At 40.4% G+C, this 26,820-nt stretch overlaps 1 protein-coding gene across 1 annotated transcript in view; it reads left to right on the forward strand.

Moving 5' to 3' along the window:
- FAM120B (family with sequence similarity 120B) overlaps positions 1-26,413 on the forward strand; it is a 60,520-nt gene extending 34,107 nt beyond the window's left edge. Inside the window, exons 7-11 of the mRNA XM_030447627.1 lie at positions 15,936-16,142; positions 17,210-17,318; positions 19,852-19,965; positions 21,251-21,308; positions 25,825-26,413. Of these exons, the coding sequence (XP_030303487.1) occupies positions 15,936-16,142; positions 17,210-17,318; positions 19,852-19,965; positions 21,251-21,308; positions 25,825-25,828 (492 nt within the window). The 3' untranslated portion in view covers positions 25,829-26,413. The remainder of the gene's footprint in view (positions 1-15,935; positions 16,143-17,209; positions 17,319-19,851; positions 19,966-21,250; positions 21,309-25,824) is intronic.
- The last annotated feature ends 407 nt before the right edge of the window (positions 26,414-26,820 follow it).

Here is a 26,820-nt window from a genome sequence, read left to right on the forward strand (position 1 = left end):
ATAAATATTTGCTGCAAGTCTCATTGGATTCAGGGAAACAAAATATGAGTAAGAATATTGTAAAGATCCCATGGATAAACCTCTCTTACATCCTTGGGATCTGCTTCTGGGATATCCATGGGTATTACCCAAAGAAATGGAATTTGAGAGCATTCCCAAATGCTTTTTTTACTTAATCAGGGCTTTAGATTCCTACAAAATTTGCATCTGTCAAAACTGGTTTTAAAATGATGGGAGAGGTTGTGACTGGCAGGGGAGAAAGCCTGGGGGTCACCGGGGTCTTTTACTGATCCTGATCAGTTAAAAAGAAAATAAAATCCTGGTGTCTTTTACTGATTTGGCAGCCCCAAATCCTCATCTGCAGATTTGCTCAGTGTTCTGGGCTAATCTGGAACAAAAATCAGGAGGATGGGATGTGCCTGGAAGCTGAGGTTGGATGAATACCTCTTCATCCTCAGAAATAAAACTTGCCTCTCATTTCCTCAGATGGTCTTAAATGAATTAATCCAAACAGAAAAGCTGAGCTAGTTTGGGTTGGCAACATTTGAAAAAAAGTTACATGAATAATCAAGAGAAAGAAGCATCAAATGAAGCAGCTTATATTAAATATATTAAGGCTGAATGTATTAGGTCTTCCATACTTTCCTTTTCTTTTAATAACTGTGTTTTGGCCTCTGAGGTTCAGTTTCTATTTATTTTCTCCAAGGACTTGGAAGTGGTGGGTATGGTTTCCCCATGCTGAGGGAAGCCTTGAATTTGTTTGGGAATACTGTAGGATCTCAGGAGCTGAACTTGGTCACTTCACAGTATTTTTTGGAAGTCCCATTTTGAAACCTGTTGCTTTTTCCATAATCGTGCTCTGAAGTTCAGAAGAATTCAAAATTTTCTTGATCATGTTGCATGGATGTCAGGGTTTAACACTGGCCCGGCAATTAAACCGAGTACCAGACACTCTCTATTAATCTCTCTCTCCTCCTTGATAAAGAAAGGAGAGAGAATAAGGGAGAGAGACTGATGGGTTGGAAACTAAACTACACAACTTTAATGAAACAGTAATGATAAATAGGAAAAAATACTAAATCTATACAAATATACAGGAAAATGGATACCACATTCCTCCCTCCTTTCCCCCAATAACTCTCACGTCACCACCGAGGCTGCAGGGCAGCCCTGGGAAAGTCCAGGCTGGACTCCTGGAGTCGGCAGCAGTCGGGAACCGGAGGCAGGAACACACAGATATGGGCTGGGATGGATCAGGAGCACAGGCAGATGAACAGACAGGATCCTTCCAGGATGCCGGGTGAAGGAAGGGAAGCAGGAAATCAGGAAAAGATCTGGCTTGGCCCTCGTGATGCCTCAAATTTATACTGAGTGTGACGTATATGGGATGGAATCCTCTGTTTGGTCAATTCTGGCATCTATCTTGTCCGTTCCTCCCCAAAGGAGGCTGCAGGTGGGACCTCTTTCTTCCTTCTGGAGGGTAAAAGTTTTCCTCAGAGCTGAGCAGTGGCCTTGGCTCTGCACACCAATCTCTAGCAGTAACTATAAACATCAAGTGTTATCAGTCCTAGAAGCACACACTGTCTGAGAAACTTGCTGTTAATTTCAGCAGTGCAACTACTTACAAGAGACTCAGCTAAAAGTAAAAGTACAAAACAGAAAATCACCTTTATCCTGGCCCAAACCAGGACAATGGACAACTGCCTTTATCTTTACTGCTGTTGGTTCATAAATATATTAAAAATAATAATAAATATATTTTAAAAATAATAATACTCAGCTTCCAGAAGAGAGATTTTTTTCTGGGATGCTCTTCCCCATTTCCTTCTTTACCAAACTGGGTATATTTATTAGTATTATTATCTGCTTCCCTGAGCATTTTTTACATTTTATATAAGCTCAGGAATCAGAATTCACATAACTCTGTATTTATTAACATGTCACTGGCACAAATGCAGCAGGAGCAGATCAGCTCTTCTGCCTTCTGAGAAAAATCCATTCAGCTCCTGGGATGGAATCTGCTCGTGGAGGAAATCCTAAGGAAGATTTTGCACAACAGATTTGACCTACAGGAATCACATTCCTTTTTATGCCAGACAATCTTGCCTTTTTCTCCATCATGAGTTTCTCCAGGTATAAGTTTTTCTGTGAATTTTCTGTGAATTTCCCCCTTTCTTGCCATTATTCATTGTTCATTAGCAAGGTTTCAGCAGCAAGGAACTGGGGGCAATGTCTCACCTATAAAATGCTTTGGGGCTTTACATAGCATAAAGAATTCTTCATGATGTTTAAGGCAAAAAAGACACTCTGGAATTTCAGATAACAAATTTGCTTTTAAGTTTTAATCTGTGCTCAGAGGGTGAAATGTAGTTATTGGTTGTAAGAGTGGTAATATTAAGCAAGCTGACAGCTTTGGATAAGTCAGAGATCACTTAGTAAGAGTGGGAAGATAATTTCTTTACCACAAAGTAGTGGAAAACAAGTTCTTTACCTTAGTGGGTAAGAAGTTCTTTACCATGAGAGCAGTGGAAAAAAGGAAGAGGTTGCCCAGGGAGGTGGTTGAGGTCTCATCCCTGGAGATGTTCAAGGTGAGGTTTGATGCTGAGCACCCTGATCTGGGTGAAGGTGTTCTGACTGCAGGGGGTTGGACTGGGTGAGCTTGAGAGGTCCCTTCCAACCCAAATTATTCTGTGGTTCTATGAAATGTTAACCCTGGGGTTCACAGTTACCACTGAACCCAGTTTTCTGTTCTGTTGGAAAGTTAAATCCAAGGTGAAGATGTGAATTCTGCTCTTTGGTATGGAGAGGGTGTTCTTACTACAGGGGGATTGGACTGGGTGACCTTAAATGGTCCCTTCTAACCCAAATTATTCTAGCATTCTATGAAATGTTAACCCTGGGGTTCACAGTTACCACTGAACCCAGTTTTCTGTTCTGCTGAAAAGCCAAATCCAAGGTGAAGATGTGAATTCTGCTCTTTGGTATGGAGAGGGGGTTCTTACTGCAGGGGGTTGGACTGGATCACCTTGAGAGGTCCCTTCCCACCTAAATTATTCCAGGATTTTATGATAATTTCTGGTAGGAACTGACATTTTCCTCCCAAGCTTGCAGTGTACATTAACTCATGAGATAAACAGCTTAGGACACATTAGCCCAAGCAGTACATAGGGGGTGGAGGTGATGTTAGCATGGGTGGGGATTGCTCTGCATTATTGAGCTGTGTCCCCATGGGGCAGGTGATGTGCAGGGACAGCAATGTGGCATCAGGAAGTGGTGGCACTTGTGTCCCTGCTTGTCACCTGCCCCTCTCACACCTGAGCAGGGGTGCCCAGGCTTTTCCCCAGGGATGCAGATGGCTCTGCCTAACTTTGAGAGGCAAAAAAAAAAAAATGTTTTCTGAAATGTCCCAATCAGCCTTTTCTAGGTGGATGGAGAAAGAATATAAACCAAGCCTTTGGGCATGTGGTTACAGTGCTTTGTGGGATTTTTTCAAATTACTAAAGTAGAAATATTCATCTTGAAGTATCAAACAGCAGAACTAACCAGGAACTGATTTGTTCTGATTTTATTTTTGTGGGTTTTTTTCTTTTCAAATGTATACTTGGTTGGTATTATCAAGATAGTCTCCATTTTCTATCTGTTCCTTCCTCTATGACTCAGATCAAATTTTTCAGTTCTTTCTCATATTTGAGTTTTTACTTGTAACACTCATAGAATCCTAGAACTGGCTGGGTTGGAAGGGACCTCAGAGATCATCAAGTCCAACCCTTGATCCACTCCCGCTGCAGTTCCCAGCCCATGGCACTCAGTGCCACATCCAGGCTCTTTGGAAAGATCTCCAGACACGGAGAATCCACTACTTCCCTGGGCAGCCCATTCCAATGCCTGATCACCCTCTCCAGAAAGAAATTCTTTCTCATCTCCAACCTAAACCTCCCCTGGCACAACTTGAGACCTTTTGTGCCCTCTTGTCTTGCTGAGAGTTGCCTGGGAAAAGAGCCCAACCCCCCCCTGGCTCCAACCTCCTTTCAGGGAGTTGGAGAGAGTGATGAGGTCTCCCCTGAGCCTCCTCTTCTCCAGCCTCAACACCCCCAGCTCCCTCAGCCCTTCCTCACAGCACTTGTGCTGGATCCCTTCACAGCCTCCTTGCTCTTCTCTGGACCTGCTCCAGCACCTCAAGCTCCTTCCTGAATTTCCTGAGGGGCCCAGAACTGGACACAGGACTCAAGCTGTGGCCTCCCCAGAGCTGAGCACAGGGGCAGAATCCCTTCCCTGGACCTGCTGGCCACGCTCTTCCTGAGCCAGCCCAGGATGCCATTGGCCTTCTTGGCCACCTCATGCACCAGCAGTCTCAATAATAAAAGTTCTTTAGCCAAGGGTTCTGTGCAAATCTGGATTTTTAATATTTTCTTAATACTGATGCCACAGGTATATTTTTCTCCCCTTCACTTTTATTTTGGAGTCACTTCATTTGATGCTCACTGAATGACCAAAGAGATGTGGTTAAAGGAGCTTTTTATAAAACATGGATCTGTGTTAAAAGTGATACATGCACATCATAACATCCTTTCCCATACATCAGAACATCCTTTCCCATACATCAGAACATCCTTTACCATCACTGCACCTCAAGACATCAGCACTTTTTAGGGCACTTCCATCACAGTTGTACCTGAGGAAGCAACACAACAGTGAACACCAGGTGTATAAAGGTGCTTGTGTATTCCCTCCAAACAAAATTTGTGGTTTATGGGGGATTTAGTTAATGATTTAGGAATCTAATCAGCATGCCCAGTGCCACACCAGCATTGTAGGAAGCACAGGAACTGAAAAGGTGTCAGATTCAGCTGGGCTGCTGGGGATTCCACTGATGGAAATGAAAAGACATTCAGATCCTTGCCAAATCTCAACTTATATATGGATTTATTTTAGCAAGGGCAGCTGATGCCCACCTAGGGACCATTTTCTCTTTGGCAATGGTTTTCTCTTTACTTTCTGTGGCCAGGATGCAGAAATATATCTTTACAGACAATATTTCTGTGCTGGGACTGAAGTTCCTACTAAAGCTCTCGAGGGCTTTACTACTGACTTTAATAAAAGTAGAGCTATGCCAGTACCCTTTTGAAGAACCATTACTGAGTCTTCTCAGTCTTATCTACTTTTTTAGCAAAATTGGACAATTCTGTGTTGTATTTGTACAATACAAGAGGGGCAGACTTCAGGCTGGCAGCAATGGGAGGCAATATTTTTCAGTGGTTCTGGAGGAAGTTTATTTTGGCACAGCACCTCGTGCCAGAGACAAAAACAAGTTACCTTTTGTTTTAAAATTGTTTCCTGAGGCAGGAATGGCAGTGAGTGAAGTGCTGAGATCCCAAAGTTTGGCTTTCTTTGCACCTTAAACAGAATTCTTCTCCATATTAAGCACAAATTGGCCAAGTCTCCCATAAACTGATCCCCAGTTTGGATCCAGAAGTGCTGAGATCCCAAAATTTGGCTTTCTTTGCACCTTAAACAGAATTCTTCTCCATATTAAGCACACCTTTAAAAAATGGCCAAGTCTCCCATAAACTGGTCCCCAGTTTGGATCCAGTTTGCTCTGACATGGTCCTGATCTAAAGAAATGTGGAAGATTCCATCTGAGCAGTGTTACTCCCTTTAAAACCTTTCCTTGGGGTCAGTTCTTGAAGAGCTCAGAAAAACATCTTTATACAGCAGCTCTATGCACCCAGCACATCTTCATCTAAACAGCAGCTTAGGGTTGATCTTCTTGTGCCAAAAAGTAGCAGCTTTTAGGCCATGTTTGGCAGTTTTCCATTAAAAAGAAATTGGTGTTCTGGAAGTTGATGCTCCAATAGGAGCTTAACTACAAATCAGTTCCTGGCAGTGATTTTGGAGATCAGCTCAGGCCTTGATTCATGGTTTGGTTTTTCTTGGAGCTGGGAAAGGTCATGGAATAGAGAAATTCTCTTCTTCCTCAGCCTGTGGATTTAACACCTGGAAAATTCCTTTAGCCAGAACTGTTTACTTTGGACCATATCCCTTCAAAAGGTGAACCTTAGTATCAACAATCTCATTGTTCAGCTGTTTGCAATACAAAGAAACCCTGAAACCCCCCCAAAAAATCCCAAAACCCACTACAAAACCTATATCGCACTGGCAAACAGTATTGGTTCTCCTGGAATTCTTTATTTTAACCATTTTGATTCAATGTAGGTTTTATTTGAAGAGCTTATAGACCAGAATTTACATTAGTAAAAGTTTTCATCGTGTTTTTGGAAGCTTCAGACACACTGAATTTTTTCCTACTGCAGTTCTGCTGAGGTTTGCTGAGCCTTCTGCTGGTTTCAGTGGGAAATAGATCAGGAATAGAGACTCAAAACAGCTCCAGATAGGGAAAAACCACAGAATCACAAAATGTTAGAGGTTGGAAGGGACCTCAAAGGATCCCTCAAAAGATCCCTAAAAGGCAGGAGGGCTCTGCAGAGGGACCTGGACAGACTGGAGAGTTGGGATGATCCCAACGGGATGAGGTTCAACATTCCAAGTGCTGGGTCCTGCACTTTGGCCACAACAACCCCATGGGGAGCTCCAGGCTGGGCACAGAGTGGTTGGAGAGCAGCCAGGCAGAGAGGGACCTGGGAGTCTGGATTGACAGGAAGGTGACCATGAGCCAGCAGTGTGCCCAGGTGGCCAAGGCCAATGGCATCCTGGGCTGGCTCAGGAAGAGCGTGGCCAGCAGGTCCAGGGAAGGGATTCTGCCCCTGTGCTCAGCTCTGGGGAGGCCACAGCTTGAGTCCTGTGTCCAGTTCTGGGCCCCTCAGGAAGCTCAGGAAGGAGCTTGAGGTGCTGGAGCAGGTCCAGAGAAGAGCAAGGAGGCTGTGAAGGGATCCAGCACAAGTGCTGTGAGGAAGGGCTGAGGGAGCTGGGGGTGTTGAGGCTGGAGAAGAGGAGGCTCAGGGGAGACCTCATCACTCTCTGCAACTCCCTGAAAGGAGGTTGGAGCCAGGGGGGGGTTGGGCTCTTTTCCCAGGCAACTCTCAGCAAGACAAGAGGGCACAAAAGGTCTCAAGTTGTGCCAGGGGAGGTTTAGGTTGGAGATGAGAAAGACTTTCTTTCTGGAGAGGATGATCAGGCATTGGAATGGGCTGCCCAGGGAAGTAGTGGATTCTCCGTGTCTGGAGATCTTTCCAAAGAGCCTGGATGTGGCACTGAGTGCCATGGGCTGGGAACTGCAGCGGGAGTGGATCAAGGGTTGGACTTGATGATCTCTGAGGTCCCTTCCAACCCAGCCAATTCTAGGATTCTAGGATTCTATGATCCTTGAGTCCAACTCCCCTGCCAGAACAGGGTGACCCAGGGCGGAGGACACAGGGACATGTCCAGGGGGAGTTTGGATGTTTCCAGGAGACTCCCCTGGGCAGCCTGGGCCGGTGTTCATGGAATCTTAGAACCAATAGGATTTGTCATACATCAGGACAATTAAATAGATCTTCATCTCCTCTGACACTGGGAAAAAAACCCCAACCAAACAATTTTTTGAAGTTTGGCTGATTGGACATTTTTAGCAGCAAACTCCCACCTATCAAAATTCCTTTGTGGTCCAAGTGATGTCTTAATCCAGGGCAACCATTTCACAGCAGATTGCAAAAAAAAAAAACCAAAAATATTCCACAAGGTAGCCCAGCAGCACTTGGCCACCTCCCCACCCAACTTGGCCAACATATTCTGGGGCTGTGAGAGGACAAACCATGGTAGCCAGGGTAGCCACGAACATCCTGCCAAGCAGTTGTGTTGCTGGCCTAATTTTTACTCTTCAAACTTTGTCCAAGCAAAGGGGAAGGGCTGGAGCAAGGAGTTTAGATCAGGAGTGTGGTCAGGCTGCAGGTAAGAGCAAATGAAAGCCCTGATTTTAAAGATGTGGGTGAAGGAGCTGAGCATCGTGGAGAAAAACACAGAAATACCAAGTGAGAGAGCAAGAAGTTTAATTTTTGAAGTGGAAAGTTACTGGAATTAAGAGAGGGATGTGACCTCCTGTATGGTTTTTAATGTTTTTTTCCATGTCCCCTAATAACTTGGGAATCTGTTGGGTAATTCCAGGCACATCTGACAGAGATGTAGGAGTCTGAGAGAAATAAGTTGCTGATGTTTAAGTTTGGTGAGGAGGGGAAGGCACTCAGAAGTGCCCAAAAGAAGGATGTTTTAGTGGGACATCACGTTATCAGGGCATCCATGTGAGAGGGAGAGATTCCTACAGGCATGGGAAAAGATTTCAAGTAATTCTTGAAGCATTTCAGATGTCAGTGACACACAGGAGCCCAGAAATTCCTGGAGTAGATTTTTTCCCCCATCAGGGACAAACTTTATGAGTTGGAAGGCAGATGGAAATGCCAATATTTCATCTTCTCACAATTCCACAGCATTTAATTAAACTTAAAGAAAAAAAAAAAAAAAAAAAAAAGAGAAGGAAAAAAAAGGAAAAAAAAAAAAAAAAAAGGGAAAAAAGGAAAAAAAAAAAAAAAAAAAAAAAATGTGGTCTTAAGAGTTTTCATAGTACTAAACAAAATAGATTTTCCTCCCAAGTAAATGCAATATTATCTGTATGAGGGAGAGGTAAGGAGGTTCAAAGATAAGTGTCACCAAACCCATGAGCATGTAGTTAATACAGGAAAAAAATAAATCCTAATTAATCCTTTCACTTTTATAGAAAGGACGTGGCTGGGCCACAGTCAGGTGTTTAGCCTGATAACTATAATTCAACATTTAAATGAATCTTATGCCACATATGTTATGAGCTGTCATTAGCCCAGTAATCATTTAGATCAGAATGAAGAAGTTGTGGCTGAAATAGGAAAAGTTATGTTGGTTTAATCTTCTTTTTTGCAGGTGCTGGTGTGTTTTCCATTACAACTCTGTGTACAAACAAGCTGAAATGGGTGAACTTTTCAGCTAGTGATATTTCCCATCACAGAAATGCCATTTCTGCTGTTGTTGTAGCTAGATAAGAGCTCTGATAAAGGTTGATATTTTGGAAAATGTAACAAGGAATGAGAAGCAATCTTTTCATAGAATCATAGAATCCTTGGGGTTGGAAGGGACCTCGAAAGATCATCTAGTCCAACCCCCCCTGCCAGAGCAGGGCCACCTAGAGCACTTCGCATAGGAACGTGTCCAGGTGGGTTTTGAATGTCTCCAGTGAAGGAGACTCCACGACCCCCCTGGGCAGCCTGTTCCAGGGCTCTGTCACCCTTACAGGAAAAAAATTCCTCCGGATATTCAATTTGAACCTCCTGTGCTCCAATTTACACCCATTACCCCTTGTCCTATCACTGGTCACCACTGAGAAAAGCCTAACTCCATCTCCCTGACACTCACTCCTTACATATTTGAGAACATTGATGAGGTCACCCCTCAGTCTCCTTTTCTCCAGACTAAAGAGACCCAGCTCCCTCAGCCTTTCCTCATAAGGGAGATGTTCCACTCCCTTCATCATCTTAGTAGCTCTGCGCTGGACTCTTTCAAGCACTTCCCTGTCCTTCTTGAACTGAGGGGCCCAGAACTGGACACAATACTCCAATCTTTTTGGAAATAAGGAGATTTTTATCAGGTTGCAGGGTAGTTAGCAGTACCACTCCTGTGTGAATTTTTTGTCAGGTGTTTCAAGGTAAAAGCAGTTTTAAGGCTTTTTTTTATGTTGACATCACTGGACTTTTTGGTTTAATGTAAATAACCCTGAGCCACACCATTCCACATCCAGCTCCTGAGAAAACCCAGTAAATAAACTTCAGGAGACATAGAAACACCCCACAATTGGGATGTTTAGTGCTAAATATTTACTCCAGAGCCTTAGAAGTGTTTGAAAACTGGTTTGGCTCCTTTCTGCTGCAGCTGCCACCCTCCTGGGCTCTCTTCTCCATCCCTTTTGCCTTTGCCTCCCCCCCCCCCTTGTTTTAGCAGGAAGAGCTTCATTAAAGCCCTAATCTTTAATCAGAATAAACTTGAGTCGTGTTTTCAAAACCCTGGGGCCCCTCTCCCCCCTCAGTTGGCCAGGTCAAAGCAATTTTGGGAGCCAATTTTGCTTGAAGCTGACTGATAGCCAGGATCCATGCTCCTGCACCATCATATCTTGGGAATCCTGATCCCTAATCTTACAGGAGCAGAGCAGAAAGCTCCCAGAACGTGGGATTTTTAGCAGCTCCCACCAACTCTCACTGGGATTTTATCCTCCTGGTTGAAGGCAGGAAGATGTGGAATTGAAGAGAGGATCCTGTCTTTTGGTTGGAATAATTTTATTTTCTTTTTAGTGCTGCTTGCCATGGCAGGGAGTTGAACTGCAGGGATGTTGTCACCAGCTTTAATGGCTTTATTTTTGGCACAAAATGTGCTTCACCTCTCGCAGGCTGCTTAAATGCCATGTTTATTGCTCAGGCATTAATTGCCTGTGGTTAAATAGCTGGTGATTTAAAATCCAGGTGGGTTTGGAGGGGAGGTGATGTGAGAAGTTGGGTCCTGACAATGTACAAATGGGTCTGGAAAAAAAAGTTAGATGAGGAATGTGCTCAGATTTTGATCAGATTTTTTTTCTTGCTTGGGTCCAATTTCTTTGATTTTTAGTTATTGATCTGCAGTTGATTCAGTTAACCAGACATCAGCAAATGCTGAGCTGTCCTTGAGCTTTCCTTTCTATAACTGAAGCAGGTATTCTGAGGGTGGGAAAAGTGCCTGGTTTTTATTTATTTAGTTAGTTATTTTTAGATTTATATAACAAAATGTTAGCCATAGCCATGTCTGCTGTGTGCAGCTCAGCCACAGGAAGAAGGCAAAAGATTAGGAAAGAAATCAATAAATAAGCAAAAAATTCTTACTGCAATTAGTATTTGTAGTAATATAACTACATATAACAATAACTAATTGTTAAATAACAATTACTAATCATTTTGGTGGTAATAATTACTATTATTACCAATTACTAATAACAAATTACTGATACAGGCTTTTTCCATCGAAAAAGTGTGTTGCCAGATTGTTGTTGGTAAGACAGCCTCATAATTATAATATCAATAATAATAATAATAATGATAAATAAGACAATAATAAATAATAAATAAATAAATAATAATAATAATAATAATAATAACAGGCTGGAGGGCCGGGCCCAGAGAGTGGTACTGAATGGGGCTGCTTCCAGTTGGCGGCCGGTCACCAGCGGTGTCCCCCAGGGATCAGTGCTGGGCCCAGTCCTGTTCAATATCTTTATTGATGATTTAGATGAGGGGATTGAGTCCATCATCAGCAAGTTTGCTGATGACACCAAGCTGGGGAGAAGTGTTGATCAGCTGGAAGGCAGGAGGGCTCTGCAGAGGGACCTGGACAGACTGGAGAGTTGGGATGATCCCAACGGGATGAGGTTCAACATTCCAAGTGCCGGGTCCTGCACTTTGGCCACAACAACCCCATGGGGAGCTCCAGGCTGGGCACAGAGTGGTTGGAGAGCAGCCAGACAGAGAGGGACCTGGGAGTCTGGATTGACAGGAAGGTGACCATGAGCCAGCAGTGTGCCCAGGTGGCCAAGAAGGCCAATGGCATCCTGGCATGTATCAGAAACAGCATCACCAGCAGGTCCAAGGAGGTGATTCTGCCCCTATACTCAGCCCTGGTAAGGCCACACCTTGAGTACTGTGTTCAGTTCTGGGCCCCTCAGTTCAAGAAGGAGATTGAGGTCCTCGAACAGGTCCAAAGGAGGGCAACCAGGCTGGTGAAGGGGCTCAAACACAGATCCTATGAGGAGAGGCTGAGGGAGCTGGGGCTGTTCAGCCTGAAGAAGAGGAGGCTCAGGGGAGACCTCATCACTCTCTCCAACTCCCTGAAAGGAGGTTGGAGCCAGGGGGGGGTTGGGCTCTTTTCCCAGGCAACTCTCAGTAAGACAAGAGGACACGGTCTTAAGTTGTGCCAGGGGAAGTTCAGATTGGCTATTAGAAAGAATTTTTTCACGGAAAGGGTGATCAGACATTGGAACGGGCTGCCTGGGGAGGTGGTGGACTCTTCGTCCCTGGAGACATTTAAAAAGCGACTCGATATGGCACTCAGTGCCATGGTCTAGTGACTGTGGCGGTAGTTGATCAAGGGTTGGACTCGATGATCTCTGAGGTCCCTTCCAACCCAGCCTATTCTATGATTCTATGATTCTATGAACTAAGACAGCTTTGTTGATAAGACAGGTTCATAAGAGAACTGCAGTATTTAGAGCACTGAGATGACTGCAAAGCAGAGCCAGTAGCAAATTGTCAAATTATTATTGTAATTTTACTTTTTTCCTTTGTTTTTAGAGATTAGGATGTGAGGTGGCTTTTGGTGGGCACAGTTCTGCTGCCATCTGGTTCAGATACTTGCCCTCACATCTCAAATGTAGAACATCCTCATCCTTTTGACAGAGTTTGAACCCTCTGAACTCCATTGAATGGTGAAGGAGATGTGATATTTTTTTTTAGGAAGTCCCAGAAAATAGCTTGTGCATCTTTCAGAGTGCATAGGATAAAGTTGGTGCCTCTATAAAAAAAAATAAATCACCTGTGAATCCACACAAAAAGAGGCTGGGTGGGCTAATAGGATTTCCTTAAAAGACCATTAAAGTATTTTTTATTATTATTAGTTAATGAGATCTAATTTGAACTGGAATTTTGCATTCCATATGGATCCATTTGTTATGTTCCTGTGAGTAGAAGCTCTTGAGCAGGGTGTGCAGAAAGTTTGTAACCTGCTCCTGTGAGGAAACTCTGTGGTCACTGAGGATGCTCACAGGCACCTCCCTCACACAGCACCTGTGGCCCACAGGCTAAAGCTCTGTTCCTACAGTAGAAAAAGGGGTTAAGTGTCTAATGATGGCTCTTCTAGCAAAGATATTCCTCAAGTTGTTAGAAAAATCCATGGTATATTAATCCTTCACTCTTTATGAGGCGACTTCCCCCCGTTCAGCTCAGACCTCCCCAGCACGCTATCAGCAACCTCTGCAGAAATCATCCTAGAGGGCTGTGAACATCCAGTTCTATTCTCAGCCTTCAGTTAAGGTTGGCAAATAGGAAAAGAATTATTTTTTAATTTTTTTTTTTACCCCAAGGGCTGAGTGTGGGGAGGAGGTGTTTGCTGGGAGGAGCAGCAGTGGGTGCAGGAGGAGCCGTTCTCCCCGTCTCTCACCCCCAAATTCCATTAGCTGGTAGTAGGAGCAGCAGGATCACAGGGGTGTCTCTCCCATCATTAGCTGGAGTCCTGAGTTTATAAAAATAGTCACAAGGACAGACCCAGTTTCCAATAAGGAATAATCTCTAGGGTGTAATGCCCTGGAAGGCAAGAGTGCTTTTCTTTTGGAATTTTCCACTTCACATCCTGACGTCTTTGCATTGCAGGCACCAAGAAGTTGTGAGCATTCCCATGGCAAAGCAAGCCTGTGGTTTGCCATCTTCACAATCCTTATGGACCCACCGTGCTTTCATTTGCTTTGGTTTTCATTGCCAGACATGAAAAACACAACTTTCCTATTCTATTAAAATAATGACTGTTGATAGTTCTTGTCTTGGTGTTCCCAACATGATTCCTTTAAAACCCAAGCCTGACTTGATATCCACCCCTCACCCCATACTTTAGTGCCTTAGGAAAGTTCTGGAATGGTATCCCTAGACAGTAAAGTCTGCACAGCCTGTCACCAGCAACATTATTTTATCTTTTGATCTTCTCAAGTTGAGAAGAGCACAGCCAGGGTGGCCTTGGTGGCTCAGCCTGCAGCGTTGTCCCTTAGGCAGCAGTGACAGCATCAGTGACAGCAGCAAACTCATCTCCAGCTTGAGACAGCACTCAAAAGTCCTCTTCTAGATGTTGCTATTTTCTACATCACCATCAAAAGTAAATTTCCAACTTCTCATTTAGCCTCTGGTTTTGCAAACATGGCTGCATTTGTTTGGCACGTCAGGAACATCACTGAACTAAGATGGATTTATTCAGGTATCTGCTCCAGGTTTTCAGAATAAAATAAAGATCTAAAAGGTTGAAGATTTATGACCCAGAAGGCAGCCAGCATCCACATGTGGTGTCAGGAATCTGCTCTTCCAGCTGCTTTTACATCCTTGCTATGAATGGGATTAAAACAGGCACTAAAAGCAGCTTTGTCAATAGATGATAAGAAAGGATGAATTAGTGGTTGTGTAGTTAAATATGTTAAATATTGTTAAATATGTATAGTTAAATTAGAAGTTGTAAATGTATTAGTTAAATTAGAAGGTGGGAAATTGCTTGCTGGAGGTGACAGCATTCCTTCTTTTCAGCAGCTGAAATTCTTGTTTTCATCATTCTTCATGAAAGTTTGTTTTCCAACAATTACATTTTTCATCATAGAATCATAGAATCATAGAATCATAGAATTAGCCGGGTTGGAAGGGACCTCAGAGATCATCTAGTCCAACCCTTGACCCACCGGAGCAGTTGCTAGACCATGGCACTGAGTGCCACATCCAGTCTTTTTTTAAATGTCTCCAGGGACGGAGAATCTACCACCTCACCGGGCAGTCCATTCCATAGCCTGATCACCCTCTCCGTGAAGAAATTCTTTCTAATATCAAACCTAAACCTCCCCTGGCACAACTTAAGACTGTGTCTTCTTGTCTTGTTGAAGGTCGTCTGTGAAAAGAGTCCAGTTCCCACCTCGCTACAGCCTCCTTTCAGGGAGTTGTAGACAGCAATGAGGTCTCCCCTGAGCCTCCTCTTCTTCAGGCTGAACAGCCCCAGCTCTCTCAGCCTCTCCTCATAGGGCCTGTGCTCGAGTCCCTTCACCAGCCTGGTTGCCCTCCTTTGGACCTGTTCCAGGACCTCTACATCCTTCTTAAACTGAGGGGCCCAGAACTGGACACAGTACTCGAGGTGTGGCCTAACCAGCGCTGAGTACAGGGGAAGAATCACCTCCCTGGACCTGCTGGTGACGCTGTTTAAGAATGTTTTTGACATTCTTGGGAAGTCCTGATAATTCAGTGACAGAAAATACTGATTTGTATGTCAGGGAATTTCAGCCTGGTTTTATACTGCTCTACACTATTGGTTGTATAAATAATATTGATATAAATTTGGCTAAGTTTAACTCAGCTGGTGGGTGTGCATCTGCCACTCTCGTAGTAGCTTCACATGTCCATTTCCCTAATAGCTTCAGCTCAAAACTTTCTCACTTAACTGCTTTGGTACAGGTTGTGGAAGAGGCATTCCCCACTGAGGAGCTTTGTAATATTTACACAAGACTGAAAATCCCACATTGGATTCAAGGCTTTTATAGTTTGTTGTGCTCTGCCACAGCAGGACCTGAAATTCAAGTTTTAATTACCTTTTTTCCTGGATGTTGTCCTACCCTTCCAGTATGACCTCTGGAGGCATCCATGCTGAAAGGAAATAATTTCAGACTACAGTCAGAGGAAATTTTAGGGTGTTTAAAATAAAAGCCTGGGCAGAGTTGACTTTATCCTTCCAGACCTTATAATTTAAATGATCCCAAAGTGCTGTAACATTTCCTGGTTGATCAAACTCTGGAGGGCCAGCTGATCAGTCTATCCATCATTTATATTCCCAGTTCATGGTTTGGACTCTTTTTTGGGGGGAAGTGCTAAAGCTTAAGAAGTAGTAGAGAGAGCAGCTGATTATTTTGTATTTCCACTTCCATTTGGAATGGCTCTGTCATCCAAACTTGAGTGAGATGCTTTATTTCTTAAACCAAACTTCACTTCTTTCACTTTATTGAGTAAAACTACAGAATCCTTTGATGAATTCCACTGAGCAGCAGCAGATACCAGTGGCAGAGTTTGGGGCCTCTCTAACTTGTTCTGCTCTACAGCTGCTTTCATGCAGACACTGATTTCCTGATTTTAAGTCCTGTTTTTCTCAGGTTTTGCTGGGTTTCTGTATTTTCACAGCTTGCACAAGTGGACTCCAGAGCTGTGCACCTTGGTGCTGTCCTCATCCGTGGCCTTACAACCTTGCTCATGGCCAACAGTGCCTGTGGGTTTCCCTTCAGAATGGAGGATCTGATGCCTTGGCAAGTGTTTGATGGAAAACTCTTCCAACAAAAATACCAGCAGGCACATCGAGGTTGCTCTCTGGAAGAGCTTCTGGAAGGCAATGTGAGTAATCATAAGCTCTCAGGCTGTTTTGTATTCTTTGAAAAACAAACTTGTCCTTCTGGAAGTGATTCTGCCCCTGTGCTCAGCTCTGGGGAGGCCACAGCTTGAGTCCTGTGTCCAGTTCTGGGCCCCTCAGGAAGTTCAGGAAGGAGCTTGAGGTGCTGGAGCAGGTCCAGAGAAGAGCAAGGAGGCTGTGAAGGGATCCAGCACAAGTGCTGTGAGGAAGGGCTGAGGGAGCTGGGGGTGTTGAGGCTGGAGAAGAGGAGGCTCAGGGGAGACCTCATCACTCTCTCCAAGTCCCTGAAAGGAGGTTGGAGCCAGGGGGGGGTTGGGCTCTTTTCCCAGGCAACTCTCAGCAAGACAAGAGGGCACAAAAGGTCTCAAGTTGTGCCAGGGGAGGTTTAGGTTGGAGATGAGAAAGAATTTCTTTACTGAGAGGGTGCTCAGGCATTGGAATGGGCTGCCCAGGGAAGTAGTGGATTCTCCGTGTCTGGAGATCTTTCCAAAGAGCCTGGATGTGGCACTGAGTGCCATGGGCTGGGAACTGCAGCGGGAGTGGTGACGGGCTGCAGGCAATAGAAGTTTATTAAACACCACAAGGTAAATATTTGATTTAATTCCACCCATTTCTCTTTAGGCCTGGCTATAACTCAACAGTCAGGAGTTGGATAAATTATCATTTCACAGTCAAATGAAGTTTTATTGTTGCGTTTTTTGCTTCTAACGTGTGAGATTAAGAAACTTTGATTTTCAGTGGTCCAAGAGCCCCTCAGTCTGTATCTGGAGCTTTTTCATCCTCTCTGCCTGAGGTGCTGGTGCTGGAAATCCAGTTCAGTCAGGAAGGGAACAGGACGGGAAAGCAGTGATTGACAGGTGGGAGCAGAGAGGAAAAAAAAATTACACTGAGAAAAGGGAAAAAAAACCTTCCTCTGCACCCCTGCTCAGCCCTCCAAGGATCCACTTTTAAATATGAAATACTGGAATTTTGTTTCCTTAAAAAAAAAAGGAAGCAGCAGAACACTGAATGATTTTTAACCTGATTTTCTGATTTTTAATCCTGTCTGCAGGAGGCTTTGTATACTCCCTTCCAGAATCTGAAGTCTTTCGTTTCCAAGGCTTGCCTGGCAAAAAAAAGAACAATCCAGAGCAGACCAAGAAGGAATGGATCCACCCCAGGTTGGCTCTGTGTTCATTTTCTCTGTAAAATCAATTTATTGATGAGCTCAGTTTTCCTTCAACAGCAGCAGCATTTCCAGAGACACCCATGAAACTAAATAATTGTAAGGTTTTTCTTCCTAAAACCAAAGGGGGAGAGCTAAGAAAATATTTCCTGGTTTTAGGAACTGATGTGCTTTTGGTTACCCAAGTTTGGATGAAATAATAATTCCATCTAGCTGTGTGGTTAGGGAGATTTATGCAGTAAATAAAATGTCATTTACTGACAGGAACATCACTGCTGGTTGTTGGGTGACTAAATTTATTTTTATATAATAATTTATTTTTATATAATAATTTATTTTTATATAATAATTTATTTTTATAGGAGCAATTAGGTCACTCAAGAGTTTTTTAGTTCCTTTCCCCCAAGTGAGATGCTTTAACATTAGGGGAAGGTCTGAGTGAGGCATCAAAGAGAGAAAACTCCTTATTTTATATATATTATATTATATATATAATATATATTACTATAGATTATATATATAATTATATACTATTATATTAAAACATTATATATTTATATATTTTATTTATATATTAATAAATATAACATATAATTAAAATAATATACTATAAAATAGATAATATATTATCTAATATATATTATATGTATTATATATAATAACTATATATAATATATAGTATATATTATAATTTATTATATAATATATATAATTATATATATATAATTATTATATATATATTATATATATATTATATATATAAATATTATATAATTTATTATATAATATATACTATATATTATATATAATAATTATGTATAATATATTACGTATTCATATATTTATATTATTTTATATATTATTAGATATTATTTATATATTATGTATATTATTATATATTAAATATATATTATTTATACATTATTTACTTATTATAATAAACATTTATTTATTCATTTATTATAATAATTTTATAATTATATAACTATATTATATAATATAATTATAATTATAATAAACTTAATATTTATTTATTATAATTAATATATTTTATATACTATATTATATATAGTATATTATATATATTATTGTATTTATTATTACATTTATATATTATATTATATATACTATATGATATATTATACATTAATAAATAATATTAATATCATTAATGTAATTATATTAATAATTAATATAATTAATATATTAGTATATTGTTATATAAATATATATTATATATATTGATATGGTTCAAAATACCAGAAAGCTTTTGGACAGCCTGGAGAAGGGTGGTTTGTTTTTTGCCTGAGACCTTACACTTTTTTTTCCCCCCAACTTTGTGGCTGAGCTAAGTAAAGATATTTTGTTTTCCCCACCTGATCTGCCTGACTCTCAGGGGAAAAAATAAAATATCTAAAAGGTTCCCAGCACCCTTCACAGATCAGCCTCAGTGCTGAGGCTTTTGAGGCTTTGAAATAATTCACACTGAATCTCAGTGTTGATGCTGGTGTTGTTTTTAATACCTGATCAATTAAAATAGCTGTGAGGATAAAAACCACCCCTGCAAAATTTCTTGAGCAAATCACAGCAGATAGAATGATATATAGATATATATATATACACACACACATATATATATAAAATATATATACAGATATAATATATATAAAATATATATTCTATATAGAATATATATTATTTTTTATATATTTTTTATATATTCTAATATCTTCTAATATATAGACTATATTATATATATTCTATATTCTATACTATATTTTTCTATGTATTCTATTTATATATTCTATATTCTATATATTTCTATATATATTCTATTCTAAACTAATTATATTCTATATAATATATATTCTATTCTATAGAATATATATCTATATATTCTATATATCATATATATATTCTGTATCTATTATATTTTTATATATATTCTATAGAATATTCTATAAGCTATAATAGATATTTTTATATATTCTATAGAATATATATATTCTGTATATTCTATATATTTTTTATATATTCCATAAAAAATAGATAATATATATTTTTATATATTTTATATATATTCTATATAGAATATAGAATTATATAAACAATATAAATAAAATATATATAGTAAATATATATTATATATATATGATATATTATATATATTATATATATATATAGAATAGCATCTATAGCTTGATGTATTTAACCATTTTAATTAGGATTTGTGATCCCAGTTTGAACAGAGTATCCTTAGTTTTAATGCTTACACTCTCCAGATCTGTGTTATAAAATTTTAATCTGGTTTCTCAGTACATTTATTACCAGCTTGTAATCATCATTTGCAGAGATGGAAAGGAGGGCAAGAGCCATGCTTATTAGGCTGACTTAACATTGGAAGAAATCATAATTTCACATAAATACTTTGGCATTAACCTCAGAAATGTGGTTTCCTGCAGAAGAACATGCTCTCTGTTTTTCCTCTTCCATCAAGTCAGAGTTGCTCAGGAAATTCTGTTTTTCAGGAACACCACAAAGAGAATTTCATCCCAGGTCGCAGCAGCCACACAGAAGTTCTTTTGTTCCTCCCTATCCTAACCCAGGGAGGGATTTCCAGTGGAGGAATCCTCAGCCACGAGGTAAAAATCTTATTTTTTGTCATGGTTTAACACTGGCCTGGCAATTAAACCGAGTACCAGCTGCTCTCTATTAATCTCTCTCTCCTCCTGATAAAGAAAGGAGAGAGAATAATGGAGAGAGACTGATGGGTTGGAAACTAAACTACACAACTTTAATGAAACAGGAATGATAAATAGGAAAAATGACTAAATCTATACAAATATACAGGAAAATGGATCCCACATTCCTCCCCCTTTTCCCCCAATAACTCTCACGTCAGCACCGAGGCTGCAGGGCAGCCCTGGGAAAGTCCAGGCTGGAATCCTGGGGTCAGCAGGAGTTGGAGCTGGAGGCAGGAACACACAGATATGGGCTGGGATGGATCAGGAGCACAGGCAGAGGAAGGGATGGAATCCTCCCAGGATGTAGTGAAATGAGGCAACCAGGTGCCACTGATTGCCAGGGAGTGGCATGAGCTGTGTTAAGCCCACCTGGGCCTGATTAAGTCAGGCCCTAATTGCGCATGAGCAGGATTAGGGGGCCAATAAATGCAGTCAGGGCCTGACTTAATCAGGCACAGGTGGGCTTAACAAAGCTCATGCCACTCCCTGGCAATCAGTGGCACCTGGTTGCCTCATCTCACTACACCAGGATGCTGAAGGAAATAGGGAACAGGTGAAGGAAGGGAAGCAGGAAAGGCAGGAGCTGGAAGCTGAAAATCAGGAAATCTGGCTTGGCCCTCGTGATCCCTCAGCTTTATCCTGAGTATGAGGTATATGGGATGGAATCCTCTGGTCAGTTCTGGCATCTCTCTTGTCCCTTCCTCCCCAAAGGAGGCTGCAGGTGGGACCTCTTTATTCCTTCTGGAGGGTAAAATGTTCCTCAGAGCTGAGCAGTGGCCTTGGCTCTGCACACCAGGCTCTGGCATCGAGTGGGATCAGTCCCAGCAGCAGACACTGACTGAGAAACTTGCTGTTCATTTCAGCAAGTGCAGCTCCTGACAAGAGACTGAGCTGAAAGCAGAAGTACAAGACAGAAAATCACCTTTATCCTGGCCCAAACCAGGACATTTTATTTACACCTTTATTTCCAGTAGCTTTATCAGCAGCACAGCAGCTCTGGGCCTGGGGGCAGTTTGGGTTTGTGTCTGTAGTGACCCCATGGCAGCAGCAGGCAGCTGAGCTCTTTTTTCAATAAATATAAATAAATTTAATTTATTTTTTTTTCCAGACTTGAGTAAGCTCTTGTTTTCCTGCTTTAATGATAATTAAATATATTGAATATATTCTCTTCTGCTCCTTCCAGGTAGAGAATACAGAGCAGGACATCCAGACCGGAGGAGAAAATCCCATTTTCCTCCTTGGTAAAGACATTTTTCTGGGCTGGCAGAAAACTGAGGGGGTGGGATGGGGGCAGTCGATTTATTTTGCTCTTTGAGAGCTTCTCCCTACTGGTTTTACAGAGTAATTGGACCTGCAGAGGAAATCATGTGGAGCTGAGGGTATTCAGCCTGGGAATTGCTGCTTGTCATGTTAGGGGTGAGCTTGCTGGGAGATCAGGATTATGAAAACAGGAATAAAATAAATAAAATAAAATAAAAATTAAAAAAGTAAAATAAATAAATGAATAAAATAAATAAATATATATAAAATAAATGAAATAAAATAAGGTAAAATGTAAAATAAAATCAAATAAGATAAAATATAAAATAAAATAAGTTAAAATATAAAATAAAATAAGTTAAAATATAAAATAAGTTAAAATTTAAAATAAATAAAATAAAATCTAAAAAATAAAATAAAATATAAAATAAATAAAAAATAAGAAATAGATATCAAATAAATAAAATAAGGTAAAATATAAAATAAAATAAATTTTAAAATAAAATAAATAAAAAATATAAAATAAAAAATAAAACAAATAAATATAAAATAAATAAAATAAGGTAAAATATAAAATAAAATATAAAATCAAATAAATTAAAGTTAAAAGTAAAATAAATAACATAAAATAAACTTTGAAAATAAAAATAAAATAAAAAATAAAAAATAAAATAAAAAATAAAATAAATTTAAAAATAAAGTAAAATAAAATAAATAAAATTTAAAAAATAAAGTAAAATAAAATAAAGTAAAATAAAATAAAACTCTGAAGCCCAGCTGAAGCCCAGTAGCATCCCAGTATCACCACATTGTTTTCTCCCTTTGTCACTGGAGGAGCTGAGGTGTTTTTACAGCTCCATGAGATATTCCTGGCTGTGAGTTTTAACACCAGAGCTTTGTGCATCTTTTCCTGGTAGCTGTGCAGGTGCCAGGAGTTTGCTCACCGTGGTTAGTGTGGAATATCCCTGCTGACCTCTGGGCTGTGTCCCACCTGGGGATTAACACTGAAATCACTGCTGTGAAACATCCCCTGCCAGTGAAACAAAAAACCTCCTGCAAAAGACAGAGCCAAAATAAAACCCCAAAACCTCCACTCACTGGGAGCTAAGGAACTTTTCTGCCTCTGTAGGAGAGAAAGGATCTGAGCCTTGTCTTGCTTTACTTCTGTAATAAGTAATACCTAGAAAAATAAAGTATTTTTCCTGCCCATAATTTCATTTTAAACACCTATCTTAGAATTATCACTTTTAAAATAATATATTTCACTTTGTAGCTCAATTTCAGTGCATAGATTTAATTAGAAAATTAATTTATAATGTTACTAGTATGAATATTACAAAAAAATTTAAAATAAAAGAGCATGTGCATTTTTAACAGCACCCTAGGATCATAAATTGGTACCACAAGTTACCACAGGGTAACTCTTCAAGTGATTACTTGGATTTTTTTAAGAAAATCATTTGCTAATATGAATAGTACTAAAAAAAATTAAAATAAAAGAGCACCATAGGATAATATATTGGTAAATTGGTACCACAAGTTACCACAAGGTAACCCTTCAAGTTATTACTTTATTTTTTAAGAAAATCATCTGCTAATATAAATATTACAAAAAAAACCTAAAAGAGCATATGCATTTTTAAGAGCACCATAGGATAATATATTGGTAAACTGGTACCACAAGTTACCTTTCAAGATATTACTTGTATTTTTAAGAAAATAATTTGCTCATATTACTAAAAAAAATAAAATAAAAGAGCACATAGAATCATAAATTGGTAAACTGGTACCACAAGTTACCACAGGATAACCCTTCAAGTTATTATTTGTATTTTTTAAGAAAGTCATCTGCTAATATAAATATTACTAAAAAAATTAAAATAAAAGAGTACATAGGATCATATATTGGTAAATTGGTACCACAAGTTACCACAGGATAACCCTTCAAGTGATTACTTGTATTTTTTAAATAAATCATCTGCTAATATGAATATTACTAAAAAAAATTAAAATAAAAGTGTAGTGTAACAAGGCAACCAGGTGCCACTAGTTGCCAGGGAGTGAGCATGAGCTTGTGTCAAGCCCACCTGTGCCTAATTAGGATGGGCCCCCACTGCGCATGAGCAGGACCAGGGGGCCAATAAAAGGTGAGGCCTGAGACACAGGCTCAGCTCAGTCCTGAGCAAGCCAGCAGAGAGGTCAGTCACTATTGGAGCACTGTATTACCTTCATTGCACCACTAGCGCTCATCACCCTCAGGGTGAGGCTCTGAGGAGTCTCGGCATTGCAGTACTGGGGCTTAGCCAGCTGCACCACCAGAGCCTCACCCTGAGGGTGATGAGCGCTAGTGGCAATATGAAGGTAATACAGTGCTCTGAGAGTGACTGATCTCTGTGCGAAGCGTGCTCAGGACCAAGCTGAGCCTGTGTCTCAGGACTCACCTTTTATTGGCCCCCTGGTCCTGCTCATGCGCAGTGGGGGTCGACCCTAATTAGGCACAGGTGGGCTTGACACAAGCTCATGCTCACTCCCTGTCAATTAGTGGCACCTGGTTGCCTCGTTACACTACATAAAAGAGCACCATAGGATCATATATTGGTAAACTGGTACCACGAGTTATCACAGGGTAACCCTTCAAGTGATTACTTGTATTTTTTAAATAAATCATCTGCTAATATGAATATTACTAAAAAAATTTAAAATAAAAGAGCACATAAGATCATATTGGTACTACCAACAGTAAATTGGTACTACAAGGTAACCCTTCAAGTGATTACTTGTATTTTTTAAATAAATCTTCTGCTAATATGAATATTACTAAAAAACATTAAAATAAAAGTGTAGTGTAACAAGGCAACCAGGTGCCACTAATTGCCAGGGAGTGAGCATGAGCTTGTGTCAAGCCCACCTGTGCCTAATTAGGATGGGCCCCCACTGCGCATGAGCAGGATCAGGGGGCCAATAAAAGGTGAGGCCTGAGACACAGGCTCAGCTCAGTCCTGAGCAAGCCAGCAGAGAGGTCAGTCACTCTTGGAACACTGTATTACCTTCATTGCACCACTAGCGCTCATCACCCTCAGGGTGAGGCTCTGAGGAGTCTCGGCATTGCAGTACTGCAGCTTAGCCAGCTGCGCCACCAGAGCCTCACCCTGAGGGTGATGAGCGCTAGTGGCAATATGAAGGTAATACAGTGCTCTGAGAGTGACTGATCTCTCTGCAAAGCATGCTCAGGACCAAGCTGAGCCTGTGTCTCAGGCCTCACCTTTTATTGGCCCCCTGGTCTTGCTCATGCGCAGTGGGTCCCACCCTAATTAGGCACAGGTGGGCTTGACACAAGCTCATGCTCACTCCCTGGCAATTAGTGGCACCTGGTTGCCTCGTTACACTACATAAAAGAGCACCATAGGATCATATATTGGTAAACTGGTACCACAAGTTATCACAGGGTAACCCTTCAAGTTATTATTTGTATTTTTTAAGAAAGTCATCTGCTAATATAAATATTACTAAAAAACTTAAAATAAAAGAGTACATAGGATCATATATTGGTAAATTGGTACCACAAGTTACCACAGGATAACCCTTCAAGTGATTACTTGTATTTTTTAAGAAAATAGTTTGCTAAAATTAATATTACTAAAAAAAAATTTAAAATAAAAGAGTACATAAGATCATACATTGGTAAATCGGTACCACAAGTTACCACAGGGTAACCCTTCAAGTGATTACTTGTATTTTTTAAGAAAATCATTTGCTAATATGAATATTACTAAAAAAAATTAAAATAAAAGGGCATATGCATTTTTAAGAGCACCCTAGGATCATATATTGGTAAATTGGTACCACAAGTTACCACAGGATAACCCTTCAAGTTATTATTTGTATTTTTTAAATAAATCCTCTGCTAATATGAATATTACTAAAAAAATTAAAATAAAAGAGCACATAGGATCATATATTGGTAAAATGGTACCACAAGTTACTACAGGGTAAGCCTTCAAGTGACTACTTGTATTTTTTAAGAAACTATTTTAGGGATTACAACAGCTTGCTTCTCCCCTTTGCATGCCCATTCAGTTAAAAAAAGAATAAAAAAAGAAAAATCAGAAGTGCTCTACTTAATTCCTGTCTTCAGGCAAAAAAAGACATCAGGCAGAAATCCCAATTTAAATAGTGAAGTGTGAAAATTGCATTAATTGGAAAAAAAACTGTCCCCAACACTGATGTGGACACATCTGAGGTCAGGTTGGATCTGTCTGGAGATGTCTCAGCTCACAACAGAGTGGTTGGACCTTTGGAATTCCCTTTTCCAACCTTTCTGTGATTCCCTAACTCAGATCCCTGACCCCACAACTCATCATTCTGGTGGTTTAATCCAAACCACAAAGAAATCTCATCCTGCAAGGGGCTGAAAATTCTGGATTTGTTCCTCAAGTTGCTGTTTTTGTGTCTTTATTTGGCCCCTCACAAGGGTTTTTCTTTTTTTTTGTCACCCAGGTGACCCCTGCTCCTCATGGGAAGTGATGAAAATGGATAAGAGAGCAAGAGAATTTTTTTAGGAAATGCTGAAGATGAGGAAAACTCCATCAATATATCAAGAATGGGTGGTGGGAAGGCTCTAATCAGAAATATATCCAGCCTCATTTTTAATTCCATTTTATTGTGTATCCCTTTTTATCCCAGCCTATAGCTTAGAGAAGTAAATTAGGGGATGTTGTGACATAATTATTTAGGATCCAGATAGCATTATTTGGAGCATTTCACAGAATCTTTGTTGACTCAGTGATGAAAAATGATCATGAAAAAATTATGTCTGAAAAAGGAGGGTGGTGGAGCAAAACCAGAATGAATTCATCTGGTTCTGCTGTCAAAGCTTTTATGTCTCTTCTGTTAAACCTTTATGTTCAGTGATTCTGAAAGTGCTGTCTTGGACCAAAATGAGTATTTTTTAAGTGTTTGCAACTATGTCACAACTTTTAAATGTAGATTTTCTGTCATGGTTTCCTCTCATGGTACCTCAGTCCCAAGAGAATGAGAAGAGATTGGACAGAACACTCCAGAAATTTATAAAGATTTTGTTTGTTTTTGTAACTGCTGCAGCTTTTATGTCCCATTATTCTGAGTCAAACAGAGTCCTTTTTTTCTGGAACACTTGGAATTCTCCTCCATGGATGCTGAGTTATTTATGAAACACCTCAGGTTGCAGCCAGCCCCACATCCCCTTCCAGGTGCAGGTGGCTGCTTAGAATTTGGGTGAAATTCTAAATGAAGGGGAAAACAATTGACATGTGGTGTGTGCTGGTGGGGGAGGAGGAGGATGATGAGGATGAGGATGGTGATGATGATGAGGATGATGATGTCCTGAAGATCCCCTGAGGAGCAGCTCCTTGAGGAAAACAGCATGGCCAGCAGGTCCAGGGAAGGGATTCTGCCCCTGTGCTCAGCTCTGGGGAGGCCACAGCTTGAGTCCTGTGTCCAGTTCTGGGCCCCTCA

This window comes from Calypte anna, chromosome 3 (genome assembly GCF_003957555.1).
Source record: "Calypte anna isolate BGI_N300 chromosome 3, bCalAnn1_v1.p, whole genome shotgun sequence".
In the NCBI taxonomy this organism is placed as follows: Eukaryota; Metazoa; Chordata; class Aves; order Apodiformes; family Trochilidae; genus Calypte; species Calypte anna.